This window comes from Taudactylus pleione, unplaced genomic scaffold (assembly GCF_031769625.1).
Source record: "Taudactylus pleione unplaced genomic scaffold, aTauple2 ptg000627l, whole genome shotgun sequence".
In the NCBI taxonomy this organism is placed as follows: Eukaryota; Metazoa; Chordata; class Amphibia; order Anura; family Myobatrachidae; genus Taudactylus; species Taudactylus pleione.
Window position 1 is genome coordinate 223,392 of NW_028285029.1, and position 26,609 is coordinate 250,000.

Here is a 26,609-nt window from a genome sequence, read left to right on the forward strand (position 1 = left end):
AAGCATCCGGTATTTACTAGGGATGTGCAGGCTCGGATAGGTTCGAGTTTGCACGTGGAGTTCGGATTTTTCCCTCCAAAAAAACGGAACTCAGAACGAGGCAAAACGTCATCTTACATGGACGAACATCATCATTCCTGGTCTTTTGTCCAGGAATGATGATGTTCGTCCATGTAAGATGACGTTTTGCCTCGTTCTGAGTTCCGTTTTTTTGGAGGGAAAAATCCGAACTCCACGTGCAAACTCGAACCTATCCGAGCCTGCACATCCCTAGTATTTACCCTGCATGCAAAAATAAATAAACCTATTCGCGCCCCTTGCATTGAAGCATGGTTTATTCCACGAGCACATTGCTCCTTATTTTTGCTCTTAATCCTAACAGACCCTCCAACATGACCCGTTCCATTAGGTACAAAATGCTCTACCTGGACTTTCTTCTTAAGTAATGATTGCAGCCACCTGTGGTGAAACTGTCTCATCAAGTAACTAGCTCAACACAGGTGGCTGCTATCATACATTAGGTGGGAGGTCCAGGAGCAGAGCATTGTGTACCTGATGGGAGGGGTCATGTTGGAGGGTAGGCAATGAGTGCACAGGCTGCATTCGCAAAGCACACGTAACAACTAATGATGCATCAGGGGCGTATCTACAATGAGTGCAGGGTGTGCGTGGAACACGGGCCCCTGGGTCCAGGGGGGCCCCGCACCCATAATATTACTTACCTCTGCGCAGTGCAGGGAAAACGGCCACCGCGGCCATTTTCCCGGAGCCCTGTGCATACACTATGGACTCCTGACACACTCTAGTGCCCAGAATCTATAACTCCGGCGCTGGCCGCGCACACCTCAGTACGCTGCCGGGCGGAGAGGAGGGGGCCCGTGGCGGAGACTGCACACGGGCCCCCTCCTCTCTAGAAATGCCCCTGTGGTGCATACACACGTAATGATGTTGTTAATGAATGATTTTCGTTCAGTTTTTCCTTTGAAGCAGTGAACGATTTTTTTTAAAGTGTAATGAACGATTTTTTCAACGATGAACGAAAAATGTTCCCCTAATGAAAATCGTTAAGTTGGTCAGTCTGAATGGACGATGAACTACAAACTACAAACGGGAACGCGCATGAACGTTCATCGTTGTAACTCAGAAACTGAACAAATTTTTTTAACGATTGAACGATAACGACGTCGTTATAGTTAAGCCATTCATAAAATCGTTAAGTGTGTATGCACCTTATTTCAGAGGTCCCCAATCATGGTCCCCAAAGCTTCCCAACAGGTCAGGTTTTAGTGATATCCATGGTGGAGCACAGGTGGTTAAATCAAATTGACTAAGGTACTAATTAAGTCACATGCGCTCAACTATCTCTAAAACCTGAACTGTTGGGGGAGCCTTGAAGACCGTGATTGGGAACCTCTGAACTAACTGATCATGTGATGGAAAAGTTTGGATCTTTTTTTGTAAAAACTTCAAAAATACTGTTCAGACTTCAGGCATATTAGAATTGATCACAATAATGTTACCACTGGGTGGCGCTGCTTGTGCACAGGACTTATTCAAGCTTCCTCTGGATACAGTAACAATGTGGCCACTGTATCCTCTGTGTAACAAAGTCACATACCCTCATACAGTAATGGGCAGCTCACTTGTGCCAGGAGGTTTGTGAGGGAAGCAGCAACTTCTTCCTATAACTGGTAAGGGCAAGCGCGCGGCGACAGCAAACACACTAATGTACGACACAGGTTCCTCACTCGCCCGAGCTATTTTTTTCAAGACAAAATGTTTAACCCACAAGATTTAGCAGACGGTTCAAACCATCGCCGGCGCAGGGGGGGTCCGCCTCTATGCTGTGAGGTATATGATGAGCTATAGAGACCTGTGCGGTGTTGCGTTATAAAGCTGCTGTTACTGTACATGACTGCGAGAGAAGATTGCGGATAAATACGGCTGCGCTTCTTTTCGGCTACTCTGCAGATCTGTCCACCCCTCTGATCTGTGTGGTAGCGCCCGCTCGCTGTGTGCTGGCCAGGCAGCCGGGCTACGCTCAGGAGGCGTGTCCTGGAAAGTGACGTCACGTATAAGATGGATCCTGTGCTGTACATTGTGGCAGCTGCTCTGCTGGCGGCTCTGCTGCTCTTCATCACCAGGATCAGGGGACAGGCAGAGCAAGGTGAGCAGTGTCTGGGGATGGGCAGAGCAAGGTGAGCAGTGTCTGGGGGGAGGCAGAGCAAGGTGAGCAGTGTCTGGGGGGAGGCAGAGCAAGGTGAGCAGTGTCTGGGGATGGGCAGAGCAAGGTGAGCAGTGTCTGGGGGGAGGCAGAGCAAGGTGAGCAGTGTCTGGGGATGGGCAGAGCAAGGTGAGCAGTGTCTGGGGATGGGCAGAGCAAGGTGAGCAGTGTCTGGGGGGAGGCAGAGCAAGGTTAGCAGTGTCTGGGGATGGGCAGAGCAAGGTGAGCAGTGTCTGGGGGGAGGCAGAGCAAGGTGAGCAGTGTCTGGGGGGAGGCAGAGCAAGGTGAGCAGTGTCTGGGGATGGGCAGAGCAAGGTGAGCAGTGTCTGGGGATGGGCAGAGCAAGGTGAGCAGTGTCTGGGGGGAGGCAGAGCAAGGTGAGCAGTGTCTGGGGGGAGGCAGAGCAAGGTGAGCAGTGTCTGGGGATGGGCAGAGCAAGGTGAGCAGTGTCTGGGGATGGGCAGAGCAAGGTGAGCAGTGTCTGGGGATGGGCAGAGCAAGGTGAGCAGTGTCTGGGGGGAGGCAGAGCAAGGTTAGCAGTGTCTGGGGATGGGCAGAGCAAGGTGAGCAGTGTCTGGGGGGAGGCAGAGCAAAGTGAGCAGTGTCTGGGGGGAGGCAGAGCAAAGTGAGCAGTGTCTGGGGGGAGGCAGAGCAAAGTGAGCAGTGTCTGGGGATGGGCAGAGCAAGGTGAGCAGTGTCTGGGGATGGGCAGAGCAAGGTGAGCAGTGTCTGGGGGGAGGCAGAGCAAGGTGAGCAGTGTCTGGGGGGAGGCAGAGCAAGGTGAGCAGTGTCTGGGGGGAGGCAGAGCAAGGTGAGCAGTGTCTGGGGATGGGCAGAGCAAGGTGAGCAGTGTCTGGGGATGGGCAGAGCAAGGTGAGCAGTGTCTGGGGGGAGGCAGAGCAAGGTGAGCAGTGTCTGGGGGGAGGCAGAGCAAGGTGAGCAGTGTCTGGGGATGGGCAGAGCAAGGTGAGCAGTGTCTGGGGATGGGCAGAGGAAGGTGAGCAGTGTCTGGGGATGGGCAGAGCAAGGTGAGCAGTGTCTGGGGGGAGGCAGAGCAAGGTTAGCAGTGTCTGGGGATGGGCAGAGCAAGGTGAGCAGTGTCTGGGGGGAGGCAGAGCAAAGTGAGCAGTGTCTGGGGGGAGGCAGAGCAAAGTGAGCAGTGTCTGGGGGGAGGCAGAGCAAAGTGAGCAGTGTCTGGGGATGGGCAGAGCAAGGTGAGCAGTGTCTGGGGATGGGCAGAGCAAGGTGAGCAGTGTCTGGGGGGAGGCAGAGCAAGGTGAGCAGTGTCTGGGGGGAGGCAGAGCAAGGTGAGCAGTGTCTGGGGGGAGGCAGAGCAAGGTGAGCAGTGTCTGGGGGGAGGCAGAGCAAGGTGAGCAGTGTCTGGGGATGGGCAGAGCAAGGTGAGCAGTGTCTGGGGATGGGCAGAGCAAGGTGAGCAGTGTCTGGGGGGAGGCAGAGCAAGGTGAGCAGTGTCTGGGGGGAGGCAGAGCAAGGTGAGCAGTGTCTGGGGATGGGCAGAGCAAGGTGAGCAGTGTCTGGGGATGGGCAGAGCAAGGTGAGCAGTGTCTGGGGATGGGCAGAGCAAGGTGAGCAGTGTCTGGGGGGAGGCAGAGCAAGGTTAGCAGTGTCTGGGGATGGGCAGAGCAAGGTGAGCAGTGTCTGGGGGGAGGCAGAGCAAAGTGAGCAGTGTCTGGGGGGAGGCAGAGCAAAGTGAGCAGTGTCTGGGGGGAGGCAGAGCAAAGTGAGCAGTGTCTGGGGATGGGCAGAGCAAGGTGAGCAGTGTCTGGGGATGGGCAGAGCAAGGTGAGCAGTGTCTGGGGGGAGGCAGAGCAAGGTGAGCAGTGTCTGGGGGGAGGCAGAGCAAGGTGAGCAGTGTCTGGGGGGAGGCAGAGCAAGGTGAGCAGTGTCTGGGGGGAGGCAGAGCAAGGTGAGCAGTGTCTGGGGATGGGCAGAGCAAGGTGAGCAGTGTCTGGGGATGGGCAGAGCAAGGTGAGCAGTGTCTGGGGATGGGCAGAGCAAGGTGAGCAGTGTCTGGGGGGAGGCAGAGCAAGGTGAGCAGTGTCTGGGGATGGGCAGAGCAAGGTGAGCAGTGTCTGGGGGGAGGCAGAGCAAGGTGAGCAGTGTCTGGGGGGAGGCAGAGCAAGGTTAGCAGTGTCTGGGGATGGGCAGAGCAAGGTGAGCAGTGTCTGGGGGGAGGCAGAGCAAGGTGAGCAGTGTCTGGGGGGAGGCAGAGCAAAGTGAGCAGTGTCTGGGGGGAGGCAGAGCAAAGTGAGCAGTGTCTGGGGGGAGGCAGAGCAAAGTGAGCAGTGTCTGGGGATGGGCAGAGCAAGGTGAGCAGTGTCTGGGGATGGGCAGAGCAAGGTGAGCAGTGTCTGGGGGGAGGCAGAGCAAGGTGAGCAGTGTCTGGGGGGAGGCAGAGCAAGGTGAGCAGTGTCTGGGGGGAGGCAGAGCAAGGTGAGCAGTGTCTGGGGGGAGGCAGAGCAAGGTGAGCAGTGTCTGGGGATGGGCAGAGCAAGGTGAGCAGTGTCTGGGGATGGGCAGAGCAAGGTGAGCAGTGTCTGGGGATGGGCAGAGCAAGGTGAGCAGTGTCTGGGGATGGGCAGAGCAAGGTGAGCAGTGTCTGGGGATGGGCAGAGCAAGGTGAGCAGTGTCTGGGGGGAGGCAGAGCAAGGTGAGCAGTGTCTGGGGGGAGGCAGAGCAAGGTGAGCAGTGTCTGGGGGGAGGCAGAGCAAGGTGAGCAGTGTCTGGGGGGAGGCAGAGCAAGGTGAGCAGTGTCTGGGGATGGGCAGAGCAAGGTGAGCAGTGTCTGGGGATGGGCAGAGCAAGGTGAGCAGTGTCTGGGGATGGGCAGAGCAAGGTGAGCAGTGTCTGGGGGGAGGCAGAGCAAGGTGAGCAGTGTCTGGGGATGGGCAGAGCAAGGTGAGCAGTGTCTGGGGGGAGGCAGAGCAAGGTGAGCAGTGTCTGGGGGGAGGCAGAGCAAAGTGAGCAGTGTCTGGGGGGAGGCAGAGCAAAGTGAGCAGTGTCTGGGGGGAGGCAGAGCAAAGTGAGCAGTGTCTGGGGGGAGGCAGAGCAAAGTGAGCAGTGTCTGGGGGGAGGCAGAGCAAAGTGAGCAGTGTCTGGGGATGGGCAGAGCAAGGTGAGCAGTGTCTGGGGGGAGGCAGAGCAAGGTGAGCAGTGTCTGGGGGGAGGCAGAGCAAGGTGAGCAGTGTCTGGGGGGAGGCAGAGCAAGGTGAGCAGTGTCTGGGGGGAGGCAGAGCAAGGTGAGCAGTGTCTGGGGGGAGGCAGAGCAAAGTGAGCAGTGTCTGGGGATGGGCAGAGCAAGGTGAGCAGTGTCTGGGGATGGGCAGAGCAAGGTGAGTAGTGTCTGGGGATGGGCAGAGCAAGGTGAGTAGTGTCTGGGGGGAGGCAGAGCAAGGTGAGTAGTGTCTGGGGGGAGGCAGAGCAAGGTGAGCAGTATCTTGGGGGGGACAGGTAGAGCAAGGTGAGCAGTATCTGGGGGGACAGGCAGAGCAAGGTGAGCAGTATCTGGGGGGACAGGCAGAGCAAGGTGAGCAGTATCTGGGGGGACATGTAGAGCAAGGTGAGCAGTATTTGGGGGGACAGGCATAGCAAGGTGAGCAGTATCTGGGGGGGGCAGGCATAGCAAGGTGAGCAGTATTTGGGGGGACAGGTAGAGCAAGGTGAGCAGTATCTGGGGGGACAGGCATAGCAAGGTGAGCAGTATTTGGGGGGGCAGGACGGGCTAGCTAAGCAGCGTCTGGTAATAGTTATAGCTGCTGCTTCTCAGCATGTCCTGGGACCTATCGCCCTTGAATCTTACCTGCGACGTCCTTTTAAGCTTTTATTTTACACAGAAAATTAAAAACTTTATTCTTCTGTTGTAGGTGACCGTGAGCAGCATCAAAATGTTGTGGCAGCAGCAGCGCGGCCGCGGGCCCAGCCAGAGGAACGGGGCGATGGAATGCCAAGGAGGCGGATGAATCGTAACATGTTGGCGCAAAGAAGAGCTCAGCGCATGGAGGAAGAGAGAGAAGGTATGTACATGAGTATATAGCACTTTTTGTAAAAACGGGAAGTAAGAGTCGATATTTCCTTTCCCGACCTTATGTATTAGCTTTTCACATTGGCCTAACAGTGCATTGAAAATCCTGGTACACTGCAATTGCTTTTCTCCTGCGTTATCACTATGTAATCTACATTTTATTGGTAAAATGCACCACGCTGGGTGAGATGCCCATCAGGAATTCAATTGCTATAGAAATGAGCTATTATTTTAAGTACAGTCCACCGTAAACTGCATTTGACTTTCCGAGTGTAGAACAGTCTCTCACCATTTGGAACCCTTCTGCCCCCAGTATGCTGCCTGAGCTCTGACTCTTGGGTAACGCTCCAGTATACTGATCATCGTCCGTAGTGTTGTACAGTCTGTATGACTATATGTCCATGCGTTCCGGACAGCGATCAGTACACAGAATGCGCTGTAGACCAGCCTAACTAATGGAAACATGGCAGGAGTGAGGTCCTAGTAGTGCCCAATGAATTATGTATCGTAGCTTCCATGTCGCTCCCAATATGCGCACTCTGGTGAACCTATTACATGTGTGATTGTATCACGTGTTGCTTAATTTGCATATTAAATGTAAACGATTGTTAGGAACCTCCAGGAAAGTTACATTGTTGTGTATTTTTATTTCGTTTGCATTTTTTTTTTTTTTATGATCATGGGGACAAACATTTGTGTCCTCTTACCTGGAAGTATACTTACCTACAGGACTATTCTTGGCTGTTTGGTGTATACAGTCCTGCAATAAGTGACTAAATGGACATTTAAACACTGATGCGCTCTGGTAAACCAGCGAAAAATGCTGGTAGCTACTGCTAGGCAGAGCCTATTCCTTATCCCAGGTACACACTATACAACATATTGGCGAATCTTGCTATGCCCAATGGATCTCAACAACCATCGTAACTGTGTACCCCCATCGTATAGATCAGGTGGGACGAGGTAACGCACATTGCGTTGTAGGAACATTAATCCTGTAACAATATATTGTACCATCGTACGGCACGATATATTATTACATCGTATTGGCATGTCGCAACATTGCCAGATTGTCCAAGTGCGTACCCTGCTTTAATTGTGATACCACTTTCCAGCAACTGAATTCAGTGCTGTGAAAAATTAAATAAACAAATTGTACCTTTCCCAGTTGTGCCTAAGGGTCCTGTGTATTACACCTGTCTACCCTTATCCTGGTGCCTGAGTGGGTGGTCAGGTGGCACAATCATTTGTCCTGAAGTCCACACCTGGGCCCCCATCACTGCATTGCTGGGCTGGTGGTGTATGCAATATCTCTAACCTCGCCTCTGCAGTCTGTTTGTGCCATCCTCCACCACAACCGGGGAGATGGGGCAGGTAGGCCGCCCAGCTTTAGGCTTGGTGCTATTAAATTGCTCTGTAACTCCATGGAACCAGATGGGGCTAGAGGATGTGCTGGTTATTTTACTATTCGCTGGCTCTACGAGGCCACAGGGGGCTTATCCTATCACTCCCCATCTCTGCTTTGCTGTTGGCGTTGTATATGCTACTTTATTTTACCTTCCTTTCCAAGAAGCATCTAGTGGCTGGGGAATCGTAATGAGCGCTGGGATTACTTTCACAGCAATGCCAGGGCTCCTAACGGAAGGGGTGCAACTCGCCACCTGCACGGCGAATGCAGCGGGTTGGAATGGCGGTGTAGCCTAGATGTACTATATCGCTGGCACTCGCTGCCTAAGGGGTCAGAACGCAATATGGGCACAGTCAATTTCATAATGGGGCAGAAGTGTGTTAGCCGTGTGGTACAGGCTATCCTGACACTGGATGTTTTAAGAAGGGATTGTGCTAACTAATAAAACCGGGCTAAGAAAGTGTAAGGTGCATACACACACAACGATTGAGTTAATGAACGATTTTAGTAAACGATTTTCTCCCTTGAAAAAATTAACCAAAATCGTTTACTAAAGTTGTTCATTTACTATGTTCATTTAAATGTAATGAACGATTTTTATGAACTACAAACGATTTTTGCATATTAACTTGATGAAAATCGTTGAGTTGACAAGTCTGACTGAACTACAAACTACAAGCGTGAATGCGCATGAACAATACTCGTTCATCGTTTGACTCAGAAAGTGAACGATTTTTTCAAACGATTATCGTTAAACGATATCGTTTAACGATTATCGGTCAAAAAATCGTGTGTGTTTGCAGCTATAAGTAACTTTGATTACATACATCATTTTTATTCATTGTGGTCATCATTGTTAAAGTATAATGAATTATTTGTTTTCTGTATATTTTCTTGATTGATTAAATATCCCACGTGCCAGGTGATTTTGCTTAAATGATAGTTATTTTGTAGGCCCTACCAGTATTAATCTGCTTGTTCATAGTAACTTGGCCTCTTGGTGGCGCTGTTACTTAGGACTCTAGTGCTGGTGGTTTAATCATTTGTCTTTATAGACGATACAATAGTTCTCTCTGCAGAATAAAATGAAACCCATTTGCCCTTCCTTATTGTAATGGTAGATTTGTTCTGGAATCTCTTTTGGACTTTACATAAGGAGAGGTTTCTATATAAAAACAAATGTCTCTTGCAACCTGGGGTTCTCCAGATGTTATGGAACTACAAGTCCCAGCACTCCCTTCCAGATAGGGTTACGCAATAAAGTGCAAGCCTCAGGACAATCACAAAGTTGCCATTGTGAATGCAATATGTCATATTATGGCTGGGATGAGTCGCCCCAGGGAAACCACATGGCTGCCTTGTATAACTATCTCCCCACTATATACAGGAGGAAGTGTATCAAACCTTGGAGAGACATAACGTACCAACCAATCGGCTTCTGTCATTTTTCAAACACAGCCTGTAACATGACAGCTAGAATCTGATTGGTTGCTAATTTATTTCTCTCCAAGGTTTGATGCAGTGGGCTTCTTATACTGTGGCGGAGATGTATCAAACTTTGGAGAGGAATAAAGTGTCAGCCAATCAGATTCTAACTGTCACTCTACATTCTGTGTTTGAAAAATGACAATTAGAAGCTGGTAGGTTCTTTGTCTCTCTCCAGAAGGTTTGATACATCTCCCCCACAGTATAGGAAGCCCACAGCAATCTATATGCAGACCTGCACTGTGCCTGTTACAGCCTTATCCTGAGATAGGAAAAGCTGCTGGGAAATCCGGGGCCGCAGAAGTCACATTGCACCGTCAGTTTGTTTGTTATAGCTTGTAGTACTTGTTTATCTTGCATTAATTTGCCTTCTGACGTGTAATCACGCAGTGGTGCATCGTTCTTTAATGACATTTATTGTTTTAATGTATTACTGTGATTAAGGGTAATGTGTGGCCCACTTGAAGGTCAGAGCCCACACATCCAGCCCTTGGGGCTTATCATGTTGCCTATTGATGCGCTCGGTTCTGAGCACTTTATTGTATGGTCTTCATCTTCTGGTTCAGCCAATTGGATCCTCAGTATGTTCACAGCAGCACAAAGTATTTCAGGGTGGGAGGCAGTATCCTGTGCACTCGTAGCATTGTTAGTGAGGACCGGTTGGCGTGTGATAGGGCATAATGAGAGCACTGGAGGAAAACACTGGCTTTGTTTTGGATGGTGGAGGGAGCAGGGTCCTCCGATGGCACATAGAGGGGATGTGAGGCTCCTGCATTACTTACTGAGAATGATTGTGGTGTCACTTATATATTAAACAAAGTTTATGGGCAGTTTTGTAATAGCCTGTGACTTGCAGCAACTGGGTTGATTTTAGCGATTTAACCCATAGTTTTAAAGCAGCAATAATTTAAAAGGCAGAAGCCACCCTGATTTTGTCTTTTTAACGCAAGGTGGTCCAGTTGGATCCTAGTCAGGTTTTAGGGGGGGGTTAGGGATCCGGTCGGATCTCCCATTGGTGTACACTGGGCAGAATTTTGACACGGGGAGCCTGTTCTGATTCTTCCACTGGACAGATTTGGACGAAAACTTCAGATCGCTAACATTGGATCCCAGAAGACATACTTGGAGTTCCCGCTAGGCTGTTTTAGCGGGCGCCACGCCCTGCCCAATTCAACCGCTCTGATGAGCCCTAATTTTTCGTGATACTGCGTTTGAGGATCGTATGTAATGCAAAGTATTCTGCCCGCGAGAAAGGAACATACGATATCCAGAAACCTGTCATGTTTGATGGAGTTGATCGTCTATAGTGCTGTGAGCAAGGTTTTATGATTCATTTAAACTGAGGTGGCAACCTTTAATTCTAACCATAGGAACGCGTATATTATAACTTGTTATGCAGGATATACAGTATTGTGGCACCACAGTCCATTGTAAAATGCTCAAAAGCAGGGCTTGACAAATTTTTCTAAAATCTAGGAGCCAGGATGAAAGTGTAGGAGCCAGAAAGTACAATAAAATCCCCCTCCCCTCATGGTCACACCACTATCCCTCTGAAGCCACTCCGCAATCCCTGGCCACGCATAGACCCTACTACCAGAGAGCTCTATGTAGCCGGAGATAGGAGACAGCCGGGAATGTACAGGAGGATCAGCGTAGACTGGGATAGACAGCAGGGATCAGAGCAGGGCAGGATGGAGAGGAGTCGTCAGCTCAGGCTGGGACGGACACAGGCACAGCAGTCACCGCAGGCGACACTCAGCACATGCACTCCTGTCCATGACATGAACACCGCAATACTATAGGCACAAATCTCTGCCAGAGCTGATGAGGATCTGCTTCCTCCCTCACTGCAAAATCTGGTAGCCAGGCAGCAACATCTGGTAGCCATGGTGACCTGGCTCCTGGGATTTGTCGAGCTCTGCTCAAAAGCAGTTATAGGTTTGTGGTGGGAAACCGGATAAACTGTGTCATCCAACGTAATGAGCAAACGCTAATTATCGCCAACCCCGAGGATTTTCCGCTCTGAAGTTACAGCATTAATGGCTTCATGAATTATATTGCCCAGAAAATCATAATTGCATCACGCAGTGTTCCCAATCATATCAATTGTCTCCCTGATTAAATATATGGGATAATATATTCCCCTTAGTGTAAGCGATGGGACTATTAGCTGTCGTTACAGACAAGTGCTACGACCATATATAGTGCCACAGGATAATCGACTCCCAAGTGATTACATCAGAGCTCTCCTATTAATTACAGGAGTTTTCATGTTACTTGTGTATTATAGTAGGATATTGGTAAAATGATATTCTAGAACTACTGGCGCATGGGTGCTGATTCTAAGTCTGACAAAGCCCCGTTTATTGCCGCAAATAGCGAGTTTTAGCATACTGCGCATGCACGGTAGCGAATTTACGCATTTTTGCAAATCCTTGTGAGATTCTGAGCCGAGCGGATGTCCGCTGGTTCCCTCCTTGCGTGATATGATCGCCTATGCGATCACTTTATGTCCTGTTTTGGCCCCACCTGCACTACTGCGCACGCGCTGATGTCACCGGGGTGGGATCTATGTCCTGGAGAAATCTGCTAATTCGGGATTGATGCAGCCCTGATGATCTTATGGGAGCTGCTTTTGTGAATGAAGCAGATATCTCTGAGGTCCCCTGTAGATACAGTCAGGATATACTGATGCGTCCTCTTACACCTAGCTGCGCCGAGCGATCTCGCGTCTTTCGCTCATGCGCAATGTGACAAATCGCTTGACGAGACTGCACTGATTAATTTGATACGAGACGCTAGTATATCCGTGTATCTGAATCTGTACAGCGTGAACAAAGCCGCGGCCGCTGCATCACAGCGCATCGCCTATAGGTTTAGACTGTCACACATAGATATACAAGTGTCGCGTATGAAATAATTCAGTGCGATTTTGTCGCATCGTGTGGTGACTGGCACGCATGTTCCAGCAAAAAAGACACTCGGCGCAAAGCTCGGTTGCACTGGACACGGCGAACAGAGAAGGTCGAACAAATCTTTTATATAACCAACCAAATGCTGGTGGTGATGTTCTTGTTGCACAATGTGCCCATTAAGATTGTGGGATGAAATGTATCAAGGATAAAAAAAAAAATCAAAAACAAAACAATATACAATAGAGAGAGAATATAAAGTGACCACGTGTGATGCAGCGCCACCTGCTGTCCCTCCATAATAGCTCCCCAAGTGTACTATGGGCCTGATTCAGAGTTGGGAATAGAGTGAGAGATCTCTCTCAGCTGATGATCTTGGTGACACCATGCTGCACTGCAGGTGGGGCAGATTTAAAATGTGCAGAGAGATTTAGATTTGGGAGGAGTGTTTCCAAACTGACATCTAAATTGTAGAGTAATAATAAAGCTGTGCAGTATTTGTGGGCTACATGCAAAAGCAGCCAGTATTTACCCCACATGTAAAAGTATGTATTTACACCCCTTGCAATTGCAACATGGTTTGTTCACAGTTGAGAGAGATATCTCACTTAGTGTTCACTCTAGCTCCGGCGACAGGCAGGGCGCCGCAGCTAGAGAAGGGGGCGTGTCTATAAGACGCGTTGCAATCTTTCGTCACTCTTGGGGGCGTGCCTGGCACTTACGGACACGCCGGACAGCCCCCAAGCGCTACTGACAGGGAGAATAGATGCCGGGCGCATGCGTCCGGCGTCTATTCACCGGCGGTGACTGGGTCACCGCACATTTCCCCACTGCGACCTGTGGGTGAAGACGGCACCCGCAGGCTGCTAAAACAGCCTAGCGGGAACGCTATCACTCTATTCCCAACTCTGAATCCGGCCCTTAGCCTGTACATTCTCCAGCACACCTAACCCTAAACTTTTACTGACAGATTGTTTTAAACCCCAGTCATTACACCAAGGATCATATAATACACAATTGATGTTTAATATAGATCTAAATACCTGTAAATAATGATCTGGGTTCTTGATGTATCCGAGCATTATTTATTTATTTTTATTTGTAACAATGCAATGTGTATAAAGTAGCGGATGACTTCACAAAAAAGTCGCATGGCGCGGCTAAGTCACAAAGTCCGTGTTGCGCCAAATGAGGCTATTTGGTGTGATTTTAGATAGTTGCTTGTGGGCACATCTGAACAGGGGATAAAATCGGGATGCCAATGCTTAGAATGCTGGCACTGCACCCTGAAGGTAATTAGTTAGGGGAGGGTTAGGTTTTGGTGGAGTGTGTGGTTAGGTTTAGGCACTGGGGGGGGGATAGGTTTAGGCACCAGGGAAGGAGGTTTAGGGCTAGGAATAGGGAGAGGGTTAGGATACCTATCTGACAGGTGTCTGTATCCTAAACCTGTCAAGATGCCGACCTTCAGATTTTGACTGCTGGGATCCCAAACGCCGGCATCCTGTACCCAACCCCTGTACAATACGGAGTGCATTATGCCATCTGCAATAGATTTCTTCCGCAGTCGGTTACTCCGCAGATTGGCAGAGGTTTAACGATTGACTTACTCCGTCTTGTGTGGGGGGCGTTGTGGAATAATGGTTTTCATTTATATGAACTTATTAATTGATAGGCGGCGATGAACAGCGATGACTAGTAATCTCTGCGTGCGCTTCCCTTCCCGTGTAGACGCAGAGCTTTCGGCGACTAATATATAGAAAGTGAGACGTGGCAGAGCTGATTGAGTTGCACAGACGCGGTTTCCTCTCCGTCGGGTGGGCAACGAGTTTATTTTCAGGGTTCTCATGGAGATGCCGGGAGAAGTGACTGGATTATTCCTCCTAGATGTGAAAGTTCTAGGTCTGCCCTTTCAGTATGGGCGAATGGAGCGTTACATTTTCCTATCTACGTAATCAAAAGAAATAAACATTGACTCAAATCTTCCAGAAGTTGCCCCATTGACTTTTCGGTTAGCAGCAATATATTCTGCAGCAGGTTTTCATCCAAAGCTTCTTTAATTTAAATAACGTGCTTAACATGGGTCATTAAAACAACTAAACAGCGCCAAAAGCAACCATTAATGTATCTGAAAGCTTCAGGGACAGAGGTGTAAAACCATACTTCATATTGAACTGGTATGAAGTGGTTTTCCCTGTGGTACATTGTTGCGTTACATCCAGCCTGGATTTCTGGCCTGTGAATGGTTTATACTGGTTGGGAATCACTTCTTTAAAGAGAGTGACCCTTTGTAATGTGCAGGGTAAGCAAAACTTACTGCAGGAGAGAAATGAAATGTAACACAATCTATTCAAGCTACTTAGATTGTAGATAACGTAGAGTCTGTTTATTAAAATTTCTGTTTTCTCTGCCCTAAGACACATTCGGCATCGCGGCTTATCGCAGCCGTCCAGGGAGATGGTGCGAAAAAAACCCACCTCCATGACCGTGTTTTACCCTCATCGGTCAGCGTATAGCTGGCTGTGAATCCTGCAGCCATTTTTCTTTCCTTGAGGGCTGTACTGCACCTGCGAAAGACGGTAAGGTCACGAATGCGCATGAAATAACAGCAGAATCTCAGAGGGGAATTCCACCAATCGGGCTGTTCCTTGGTACGGCACACCCGCAAACTGAGTTTGGATGCTGAACAGCCCATTAGCTGCATCCTTCTGGTTTCAACCAAAACTATATTTAATTAGCCGCGATGAGCCATTTTTCCTGGGGACGTCATTTCGCCAGGTGAAAACTTATCCCTGTAGTCCATTCCAAAGACTTTTTGCCGGTGCGGAAAGTCAATGCATTGGAATAGGAGAAAAAGACTCGCCTATGAACGCTGGCGGAAAAACGTGTAGATTTGGGGTGCAAACATGCGGAAACCAACCTGTACCCTTGGGACAGGCCCCCAAAGGTAAACTGTGTCAAAAAAAGTAAAAAAAAACAACTTAAGAACACCACAAAAAAGTACTTTCATGTTGGGGGACAAACTTAAAAACTCGCGAAATAGACTCCAGGGGGGGTCCCCAAGTATGCCCCAGGTGTATTTAAGTTTGCAGGTGTTTGCGGCAGGTGGATTTTTAAGTTTTTTTTTAAAAACTGCATTTTAGCAACTTCAAATTATGCTAGCGCCCATTATCATGTACCCCAAATTTTCTGGGACTACTTACTTTCTGGCAAAAAATCTGGTAACTGCTATTCTTCACCACTTGTGCAAAGACTCTAATTAGCAGCTGTTGAGATCATTTAAGTACCCCAAATACCTTCAGTAGGGCTATTCGGGGGGTATCTATAGTGATCCCCAATGTCAGAGCATCTTTTGGGGGGTGTCAGGCTGATTTTCCCCAAATCTGACAGCAGTTTTCGCTGGTTTTCGAATTCGCCGGGTTCCGCTTTCGCTGATTTGCAATTGAATACGAGGATAAACGCGACACTTTTCTGCAGGGAAAACCAGCGATGTTGGCATAAAGTCCGGCATGCGAAAAGTACGGGACTTTTCGCACCTAATTGAATATGCCCTTAAGGATACGCTTACTGCAGTTTTAAAAATGTAAATTTAGAAAGATCGCTATCTCTATTCCATTAGGACATGATAAACATCAGGAATGAAAGGGACTATATGAGACGTCACCGATGATAAACACCATTTTGTTTTGCCTGCGTGTTCAATTTTAATAATTCAAACAAAGACGTTATATGACAGATTTCAACTAAGGGCGGAATTCAATTGTTTTTGCGGCCCGCATCTCCCGTCTAAAGTGACAGGAGATCGCGGGCCGCTATGCAATTGTTCAAGATTTTCGGACTGATCGCGCCCATAGAGGTCAGGTTTAGCCGCGTAAAGCAGCTAAACCCGACCAAAGTGCTGGGCGCGATCGTGAAAAGTGATGTTTGGGCACCCAAAGATGTCACTTTTCGCACATTTCAGCTCTCGCCCCACAGGGGCTGCGAGCTGAAATGTAGCGCTGGCAGCTCATTGTGCCCGACAGGAGCAAGAATTGAATAGCACCGTCGGGCGCGATAGGGGCTGGAAAGAATTGAATTCCGGCCTAAGAATTTGTCTTTGCAGGAGAAGTTTTTCTGTATGAACAGAACTTATTATAGTAAGATGAGGTGTATAAGGGGAATATAGAAAGCTATTGTGTATTCATAACACATGTTACATTATGTATCATGGTCGAGGTTTTTCATGCCCTTATAATAAAATGTTAACACTTTACATGCTAGGAGATGGCAGTATTATACCGAGTAAAAACTAACTATCTAGTGACAATGTATTATGTTGAATGTTATTTTGAAATTGACAAGCCGAAATCTGACGCATGTGTAGTGCTAGTTTCTTTGTCTCTATACTAAATTACAGTCATTGTGAGTGGTATAACATGTTGCAACTAATCCAAGAGTGAACAGAGTGATTGGAAGCGCAGGCGAGTTGCCTTCATTTCACCTCCTGGCTGGCATGCATACAAATGACTAATGACTGACGGCTTATTTTGAGCTAAGTAGAACAGAGATGGGTCTATAGAGGTTCCCCTTTATTAGTGATTTACTCTCCAGTACCCTATTGATAACTTGCATGAAGCCGTGGTAACCCGTTTCTCTGGGGAAAAATGGGCTATCACTGTTCATTAAATAGACCCATTTACCCGTTGATTTTAAAATCAACAAAATATAAAACTAGATATTGATGTAAGATTGATAATAAAGTTTCATATTTTATAATAATAATAAAAAAAAAAAAAATTGCCTCTTGTGGGATAGACTTTATCTGCTGCGCCAGGAGAAATAAGCAAAGTAATGGTATTTTCTGCAACGTCAAAGTCTTGTGAGCACTGCATGAGCCGGTGGTGTTTAAACTCTGCTTCCCTCCAGCTGCAGTAGAACTACACATTCCAGCATGCACTGCCACAGTTTTGCTATTAGGGCATGCTAAAACTATGACCGGGCACACTGGGTTATGTAGTCCCACAGCAGCTGGCTGGCCGGCCACGAGTTTGACACCCCTGGCATAAGCCAATGACCGACAACGATGTTGGACGGTGAGGGAGAAGACCCTGTAAGGCTGATTCAGAGACGCACACGATTCGCTCGCAATGACGATGTTCCCATAGTTGAGTGATTTCTTTTTCAGCTGCGCATGCGAGAAAATTTCTTGTAACTTGTACGGCGCACGGTTACGCAGTGTGCGCACAAAGTCGCTGTTGTCATTGAGGCAGACGGTATCTGGAATGTTGTTGAAAACTGATGGGCGTTCCTGCGCTGTGTTTGGGGGCGTGGCTAGTAGTGCACGCAAAAATGATCCGTTCAGTGGCCGTGTCGCAGGCGCGTCGGTGCTATCGGGGGCGTTACGCGTGGCCGCAGGCACAGGAGTCCGTGGTCAGACGGAGACACTGCAACTGCCATAGGGCTGGAACAAGGTTCGACGGCGCAACCGATGCACCAGCCCGGTATGACACCACGGGGGCGCTGAATGTGGGCGTCTCAGTCCTTGTATATTTGACTGCACGGATGTGCTCAAAGGAAGGAGTTTATAGCGACATTTGCACAAAGTCGCAGTCAGATGACCGTGTGTGTGTGTGATACATAGATACATACCCTGGGCCGGAAAGAGGAACTGTAAGGGTTTTTAACAGATGCAGGGTGCTAGAATGATAGAATGAAAATATATATATATTTAATTTTTTTTCTAGCACCCTGCACTTGTCACAACCCGTGCAGTTCCTCTGGGGTGTCGTTCTCTGCTGTGGTGCATCGGCTGATCAGCTGTGTATGCTAGAAGCACCAGAGCAGAAAGGCCGGAAAGAGGAACTGCACGGGTTGTTAGTTGCTAGTGGGCGGGGCTTGGCGGGTCGGAGTTGCCTGCTCTCTATGAGGCGGTGAGTGCTCTATTTGTATAGTACAGAGTAGGCACACCAATTAATTGTAAGCCACAGACGAGTCGGACACTAGCGCTAAAATTTCGTTCAAAATCCAGTCTCTGTTTCCTGCATTCTGTCTGTCCCTTTATGCCCTGAGCTGGGGGCTGTAGTGATACTTGCATTCTGTCTGTCCCTTTATGCCCTGAGCTGGGGGCTGTAGTGATACTTGCATTCTGTCTGTCCCTTTATGCCCTGAGCTGGGGGCTGTAGTGATACCTGCTTTCTGTCTGTCCCTGTATGCCCTGAGCTGGGGGCTGTAGTGATGCCTGCTTTCTGTCTGTCCCTTTATGCCCTGAGCTGGGGGCTGTAGTGATACTTGCATTCTGTCTGTCCCTTTATGCCCTGAGCTGGGGGCTGTAGTGTTACCTGCATTCTGTCTGTCCCTGTATGCCCTGAGCTGGGGGCTGTAGTGATATCTGCATTCTGTCTGTCCCTTTATGCTCTGTGCTGGGGGCTGTAGTGATACCTGCATTCTGTCTGTCCCTGTATGCCCTGAGCTGGGGGCTGTAGTGATGCCTGCTTTCTGTCTGTCCCTGTATGCCCTGAGCTGGGGGCTGTAGTGTTACCTGCATTATGTCTGTCCCTGTATGCCCTGAGCTGGGGGCTGTAGTGATACCTGCATTCTGTCTGTCCCTTTATGCCCTGAGCTGGGGGCTGTAGTGTTACCTGCATTCTGTCTGTCCCTGTATGCCCTGAGCTGGGGGCTGTAGTGATGCCTGCTTTCTGTCTGTCCCTGTATGCCCTGAGCTGGGGGCTGTAGTGTTACCTGCATTCTGTCTGTCCCTGTATGCCCTGAGCTGGGGGCTGTAGTGTTACCTGCATTCTGTCTGTCCCTTTATGCCCTGAGCTGGGGGCTGTAGTGATATCTGCATTCTGTCTGTCCCTTTATGCCCTGAGCTGGGGGCTGTAGTGTTACCTGCATTCTGTCTGTCCCTTTATGCCCTGAGCTGGGGGCTGTAGTGATATCTGCATTCTGTCTGTCCCTGTATGCCCTGAGCTGGGGGCTGTAGTGATATCTGCATTCTGTCTGTCCCTGTATGCCCTGAGCTGGGGGCTGTAGTGATGCCTGCATTCTGTCTGTCCCTGTATGCCCTGAGCTGGGGGCTGTAGTGATACTTGCATTCTGTCTGTCCCTTTATGCCCTGAGCTGGGTGCTGGCTCTATCCGAGCATCAAAATATTTATGAGGCACAAGTCTGAGCGTGGGTGGCTTTTGTGCCATCTCAGTCCTACCACATGTGAGAAGTCTGTTGGTTCGTGCAGCTCATCTCCTTAGCTACAACTTGTGAAACAACACAGATTATAATCACACTTCAGCCTTTTATTATTTTCATTTTGTGGGACAGTGTTTTCAATTACACTAGAATATTTTTCAACTAGATTGAATCTGGTTTTCCCCATCCTGGCTGCTCCTCTTACGTTCCCTCATGCGGCTGACCTGCCCAACATAGTGTTATAGGGCTCTGTAGAACCTTGTATAATTGTAAAACTTTACTCCTACAGTAGCCAGTAGTTCTATTCTAAAGTGTACGTGTTTCCTGTGATTGGCAGCTATTTCTTTTTTTGGTTAACAACTGTATTTATCAATACTAGGGAATCCCGGCGGTAACCACCTTCGTTATGGAGGATATTATGGATGTTAGTTACTGGAGATAATATGGAGATAATGAGTCAGTAATTTGAGGGTATTTGTCATAAGAAATTCTGCTAAATATGGTGGATCAACCACATGGAGCAACAAAACCTTTCCATTGTGACGGCAATCTGAAAAATGACCGTTACTCTCCTCTACCAAGAAGTGTAGGGCACCACAGTTTACACACTGCATGTCCATAGGACCCAAATAGTAGTATTGTGGCGAATGTCATTTCCATTGTAAGTAGCGTATCAGTTGATCTTGTTTTATACGTTGTTTAAGATCTTTGAACTGCGTGCTCTGGGCGAGCTGTAAGGGTTCCACCACGTTGACGTCCTCAAGGCCGGCATCTTGGAATGTTTGGTGTAAACCATAGGGACTGCTGGTAACAGAAGCCGTGACGTGGCCCAGCAGCCTCCCATGTGTTTGCAAATGCATGCAACTAATAGCTCTGAATTTCTATGACCATATAGTCTTCATATATTGTTGCAGGTATTATTCAGTGTGCTGAGGTACAATAGGGGGTTAAATCCCCCTCCTTTCTCTACTTAGTATGACCCCTCCCTTTCATGGACCTGATTAGTACTGCTAGATTGATTGAGCAGCTGCCATTTTTGTTTGTTTGTTATGAGTTGCATGAAGGAGTCAGCATTAGTAGGGCATGCTGGTTCTAGTTGTGCTAGTTGGAGTTCCCAGGGGTGACTCCCAGGTAAGCTGGCTCTCAATTTGGATGCATTTATGTATGTGCCTTTATCATGAGGCCTTACATTTGACAAAATTATATATGTGCCTTTATCATGAGGCCTTATAATTGGGATATTTTACATTTGGGGTGAGCGTTTGGGCGTAGGGCCCCGGGACTGGTCTGGCTGGGCCTCCTCAGGGCATCACCACTTAATACACATAGTTGCTTTTCACATCACCTTTTATGTTTGTTTATTATTCATGTATTTTTTCACATATATTTTAACCTCTCATTCCACACTTAATGATTACTCACACACAGCTATACTTTGCACTGCACTGTCACTCTTTTTCCATTTTCGTGTGATGCCCTGGGGGGGTCCTGGGCTGGACGTTTTTTGGGGTGCACTGCGCCCCGGACGTGAACCCCTTAGTGTTAGGGACTGCTGGTAACAGAGAAGCCGTGACGTGGCCCAGCAGCCTCCCATGTGTTTGCAAATGCATGCAACTAATAGCTCTGAATTTCTATGACCATATAGTCTTCATATATTGTTGCAGGTATTATTCAGTGTGCTGAGGTACAATAGGGGGTTAAGTCCCCCTCCTTTCTCTACTTAGTATGACCCCTCCCTTTTATGCACCTGATTAGTACTGCTGGATTGATTGAGCAGCTGCCATTTTTGTTTTTGGTGTAAACCATGCCAGGTGAAGTGATTATTGAAATAACACAGCAGTCACTGTTATATGTGGCTGCAAATAACTGTCGCAGTTTCCAGACTTCCCAGCAGGTCACATGTTCCAGGTTACCCAGCAGGTGCACAGGGAGAGTTCACCAACTCCCACATTTTCCAGTGCACAATGGTAATGCACTGTAAAAGGTGGACAGATGTTTTGCCGCATAACTTTGAAACAAAGATTCTACAAAACTACGGACCAAGACCTTTAATTTGGTACATATGTGCCCTGCTCAGACAACTGCATCGTAAAAATGTCACTCATAAAAGTCGTCTTCCTGCTATTAATATATAGATGTAACCTATCAATTACATAGGGAACGTTGATAACGGATGTGGTCAGCATCTCGGCTGACGGGATGCCGACAGTGTAAATACTGGTGTCGGGATCCCGGCTCCAGAATACCGGCCGTCTGCATCCCAAAGGTAAGTATCGGGTGGTAAGGTTGGGGTGCAGGGTTAGGTTCAGGCACTAGAGGGGGAGGTTAGGGTTTAGCTCTAAGGGGGAGGGTTAGGTTTAGTTTGCGAGGAGGTGGGGGGGGGGTGGATTAGGTTCAGGCACCAGGAAAGGAGGGTTAGGGTAGGGAAAGGGGGAGGGTTAGCATACCGACCAACAAGTGTAAGTAAGTTACCCCTGTCGGCATCCCGGCTTCGGGATTCTAACCGCCGGGATCCCGACTGCAGGCAACCCATACTCAACCCCGTTGACAACCCTTGGCGATATTGCTTTAGGATATAAAAGTCGGTCTCTACTTTGTCTTAGTGATGATAGTAGTTCTACTGACTAGTTATCTATTTTCTCATAAATATTGTTCCCCCGCCCCCTTAAAACCCCTGCCTGCGCTGTGTACAGGCAATAAGGCACTGGAAATAGAGAACTTGTGAGGATTAATAATATGCTCTTATCAACTTTCTATTTTCTCAAAATATTTTGCAGAAAATATAGTTAAAAAGTAATAGTTTATAAGAACACTCGCTAATTTACATAATTGTATTCTCTTTTTAAAGTTCCTCAAACGAGGCCGATTTTGTGTGGAACGGATTTGCTGCTTCTGTTCATCTTTCATCCAAGGACATTTATTGCGATTTTTGATTTCTAAGTGTTCTCAGAAGTCTGCCCTGGCTTAATGTGGATAATATAATTTTTTTCTTTAGTGTGTTGAATGTAACGTATACTGAATATTTGTGGATTTTTAAGAACCATGCATATTGGACATACAGGTTGAGTCTCCAATATCCAAAATGCTTGGGACAAGGGGTATTTTGGATAACGGAATATTCCGTATTTTGGAATACTTGTATAATATAATGAAATATCTTGGGAATGGGACCCCAATATACACACAGAATGCACTTATGTGTTATATACACCTTATACACACAGCCTGCAGGTAATTGTATACAATATTTTCAATAATTTTGTGGGTCAAACAAAGTTTGTGTACATACATGAAATACATTTATGTTTCATACACACCCTATACACACAGCCTGAAGGTTATTTTATACAATATTTTTAATAATTTGTGCCTTATACAAAGTTTGTGTACATTGAACCATCAAAAATCAAAGGTTTCATTTTCTCAGTCAAGCTAAAAAAGTTCCGTATTTCGGAATATTTGGATATGGGAGACTCAACCTGTATCTAAATAAAACCATGCCGCTATGTCTGAACGTAACATTTTATTTCATCATCCATCTTAGAAACTTGTAATAATAAAATGTATTAATTCCAGGTTACTTTATAGTTAGAAAATATATTATTTAGTAGCACAAGCCTTGAATCTCAAAACTACCGTAATATTATTGATTAACACTCAGTACTAATACTCAATATTACTACCACTATATCTACTAATTGTAATACTACTACTACGAATACTAATACACTAATAATACTTAGTGCCATTTTTCAGCAGGGACTCTGTTACTGAACCTCTCAATTAACTGTAATGTAGTGTCCTGGGCCAAAATGTATTTTCCATAAGATATTTTAAAGACCCTTCATGAGTGCCTTCTTTTATAAGCCAAAAAAAAAAAAAAAAAAAATATATATATATATATATATATATATATATATATAAATAAAAAATGCCTTCTACTTGCGCTCCAAGTGTAAAATATATATTAAAAATAATAGCAATGCTTAATAAGTTCACAAAATGCTCCCTTCATAAAATCCCGTTAGAAGGATTTAGATAAAACACGCACCAAATATATAGGAAGGGGCGCTAGCAATAGTTTATAGTCTTTGGATGACGAATAATCTCAGTTTATTCCTTTTATAGTTCAATATGTATTAGTAAGAGAAGATGCGGTGATAGCCCAAGGATCTTGTTATCTCCTCTGAGATTGTATGATCCACATTGTAGCCTTTTCACTTGAACAGAATTTTCCCACGTTATTATTATAATATTTATATATATTTTTTTATTTATAGCTCCACGCCAGTTCCTGTACCTATTTTTCCAGAAAAATAGCCCTGCTTAACAATAATACTCAATACTATTAATACTAAATACTGGCTGTATCAGATAAACGTCTAAATTTATTCTAAAATCATCACTATACAATCCTAGTAAACCACTGCATAAATAGACAAAGCAAATATGGAAATTTTATTAAAATGAAAAGGCAATAACTGGAATGTTTCTCTGATGAAACCACCTATTGTGGCGGGGAAACGCGTAAGAGGAATTTATGCATTGCACACTGAACTACTTCACTGTATAAAAAGATGCAGGCTGGGGTCCATATCTTTCTTACTTGATTTGTCTTTCTTCAACAGTGGTAGAGGAGGATGATGAGGAAGATTCTCCAGAGATTCAGGCGCCCGGAAAAATTGGAGCCAAGAAACAGAAAAAGTTGGAAGAGAAGCAAGCGAGAAAAGCCCAACGTGAGGTAGGGAAAAATTACCACGACCATATGGCGGGCTCATATGGTGCAACACAAAGTGCTTTAGTGATGTCATTGGCACCGAGTGAATTGCTGGGCACTATTCTTGTCATAAAAGGGGCCATTTAATTGTTATATCGCATATGTATGTGTGTGTGTATGTGTATATATATGTGTGTATGTGTATGTATATATATATATATACACACACACACACACACTTTCCACTGGGACAGGGACTGATGTGACTGACTGAATACGATCTGTAAAGCGATGCAGAATGTTTGCGCTATATAACCAGCTGATAAACTTCAAGACTGTTTACAGTATTTATTATTTGGTGTAGTAGAGCTGTCGCTAGCCTGCATATGACTTGTTTGCCTGCATATATTGCTGGTTTCCCCTCACAAGTAGAAAACAATGTGTTCGTATACAATTGTGCAGTTTAATTTTTTTTTCAATATATGGAACCTTCATGAAACATCAGGTTTGCTCTTAAAACCTACTTTTTCTTTTAATTTGTAGACTTTGTATCACAGCTATCAGACACTCCAGTCTTGTATCCTCCTGGTGTAAAATATTAGCAGCAAAATCTCCGTTTTCATATATTAATGTCTCCCACATAAGTAAATATCCCTGTGACCTTGTTACCTAGTGGCGCCTGTGTTGTCTTTTGAAGCATTACGCTGTTTATGGTCTGTACGGCTCAGCAAGTATTACAGAGGCGGATTCTGGTGCTCATCTAAAGCAAGACTGCTGCTTCTGTACTGCGCAAACATTTATAACCACCATGCGCTCATGTTTCCTCCTGACAGGCCGAGGACGCCGAGCGACAGGAACGCAAGAAGCTGGAAGTAAAACGTGAAGAAGAGAGACGGAAAGAAGAGGAACAGATCCAAATGGAAGAAGCAAAACTGGTAATTTTATTTTATTTTTTTCCATTAATTACTATTAATTAATATTTTTCATCAGTATAAGAACATTCTCTTGGGGTGCTAGGAATATCCATACAGAGCATTAAGGGGAAACAGATTTTTATATTTCACCTCTTAGGGGGGTATCCAGTTAGCAGCACTAAAGTAGCGCTGCCAATTGATCGCGGCGGGGCTATCCAATTAGCTCCGAAGTGCTGCCCGGCGCCGGCACTTATCGTGGATATTTTTCGGGACCTAGCGTGTCACGAAAAATTAATCCACTGTAACTGGCGATTTTTCACCACCTAATTGGCGAAAACGCACAGGACTGCAAGCTTATCGCGGGTCCTTTTTGTGTTTTCAGGGGAACTATCCTATTACTTCGACCAAAATAATAGGATAGGGCAGTGCTTGGTGGTCTGGGACCAAATTAAATTATTTATGAACAGTGTGATAGGCAAACAGCTAAAAACGGGGATATTTGTAGATAAATCCCCGTTTTTCGACGATCACGGGTATCCATTAGCGCCCAAACAATGTTCGGGGCTAATTGGATACCCCCCTTAATCTTAATACACAAACTTTTTGTAAGTATATTTTTGGCAGCTCAGTGTTTCAGCTCCCACCGTAGTCGGTCTTTGCACTAAATACGGCCACACGTGACTTTTTTTTTTTTTTTTTTTTTTTTAAGAGGCTGGTAACCCCCCACTCTCCTTTCTTACTCATGGAGTCTATTTGTAATCACTGATTAGTAATTACAGCTTGATCTATTTTAGTTGCATGTAGGTGGTCTCTACGCATTACACACCGGTGACTATTAAGGTTGTGTCCTGTGTGTCTCATTCATTGTTGGAAATGTTCAGTGTTTAATTGTGCGGAGGTGTCTGTGGCCGCAGCATTGGGGGGGGTAACACGCACCCTGCCCACCTTCTGTGAAGAAGCCGGTTGTACGGAGAGGGAAGGTGGCAGCAGCGTGAGTCACTGTTGTGCGCAGCCCGTGGCTCTGTCCTGTCTGGGCTGCAGCTGCGGAAACCATCTTTGTTCCCTCGCTATAAATGGAAGGAGTTAATAGGGTTTAGGTATTTTTTACCTGTAGAGAAGGTGATGGTCGGTTTTGTATGTGACAGCGAGAACATTCAGTGTCTGCCGCAGGTGGGGTATAAAGTAGACCTGTTTGTCTCCCCGACGCGCCGTGTGTGCGCAGTTTTTGCTCCTTGTTAATCTTATGCAGGTGCTGTAACCCCAAAAAGGTGTTTTTTTTTTTTTGTATAACTATGTGCAGGGCGGGACAATTCTCCGTTGCTGAATAAATCCCTTGTACAAGGACATCTAGTAAATGCTGATAGGGTTACATGCTGTCCATAGTAACTGCACTCAGTTTATATCGCCCAATCTAGATAGGGAAAAACACCTCTACATAAAGGACATGTAACTATACACTGTATATCTCATAGATAATACATATATATTATCCAAAAGGGCCTTGGCCGAGGAAAAGGGTGTGTGTCTTTAAGACCCGTCCCCTTTTCGTCACTCTTGGGGGCGTGCCCGCACTTACGGACGTGCCGGGCTGCCCCCATTCGCTGCCATCTATGCAAATAGATGTCGGGCGCATGCGCCCGGCATCCATTCACTGGCAGTTTTCACCGCAGTATCCCCCACCCGGGGACACTGCACCCATGGGTGGGGAACGGCACCCGCAGGCTATTTTAGTGGTGTGCTGCACTG

At 46.9% G+C, this 26,609-nt stretch overlaps 1 protein-coding gene across 1 annotated transcript in view; it reads left to right on the forward strand.

Moving 5' to 3' along the window:
* Positions 1-2,038: 2,038 nt before the first annotated feature.
* Positions 2,039-26,609, forward strand: part of DDRGK1 (DDRGK domain containing 1) — a 56,785-nt gene continuing 32,214 nt past the window's right edge. Inside the window, exons 1-4 of the mRNA XM_088454664.1 lie at positions 2,039-2,167; positions 6,109-6,258; positions 23,861-23,973; positions 24,783-24,884. Of these exons, the coding sequence (XP_088310790.1) occupies positions 2,080-2,167; positions 6,109-6,258; positions 23,861-23,973; positions 24,783-24,884 (453 nt within the window). The 5' untranslated portion in view covers positions 2,039-2,079. The remainder of the gene's footprint in view (positions 2,168-6,108; positions 6,259-23,860; positions 23,974-24,782; positions 24,885-26,609) is intronic.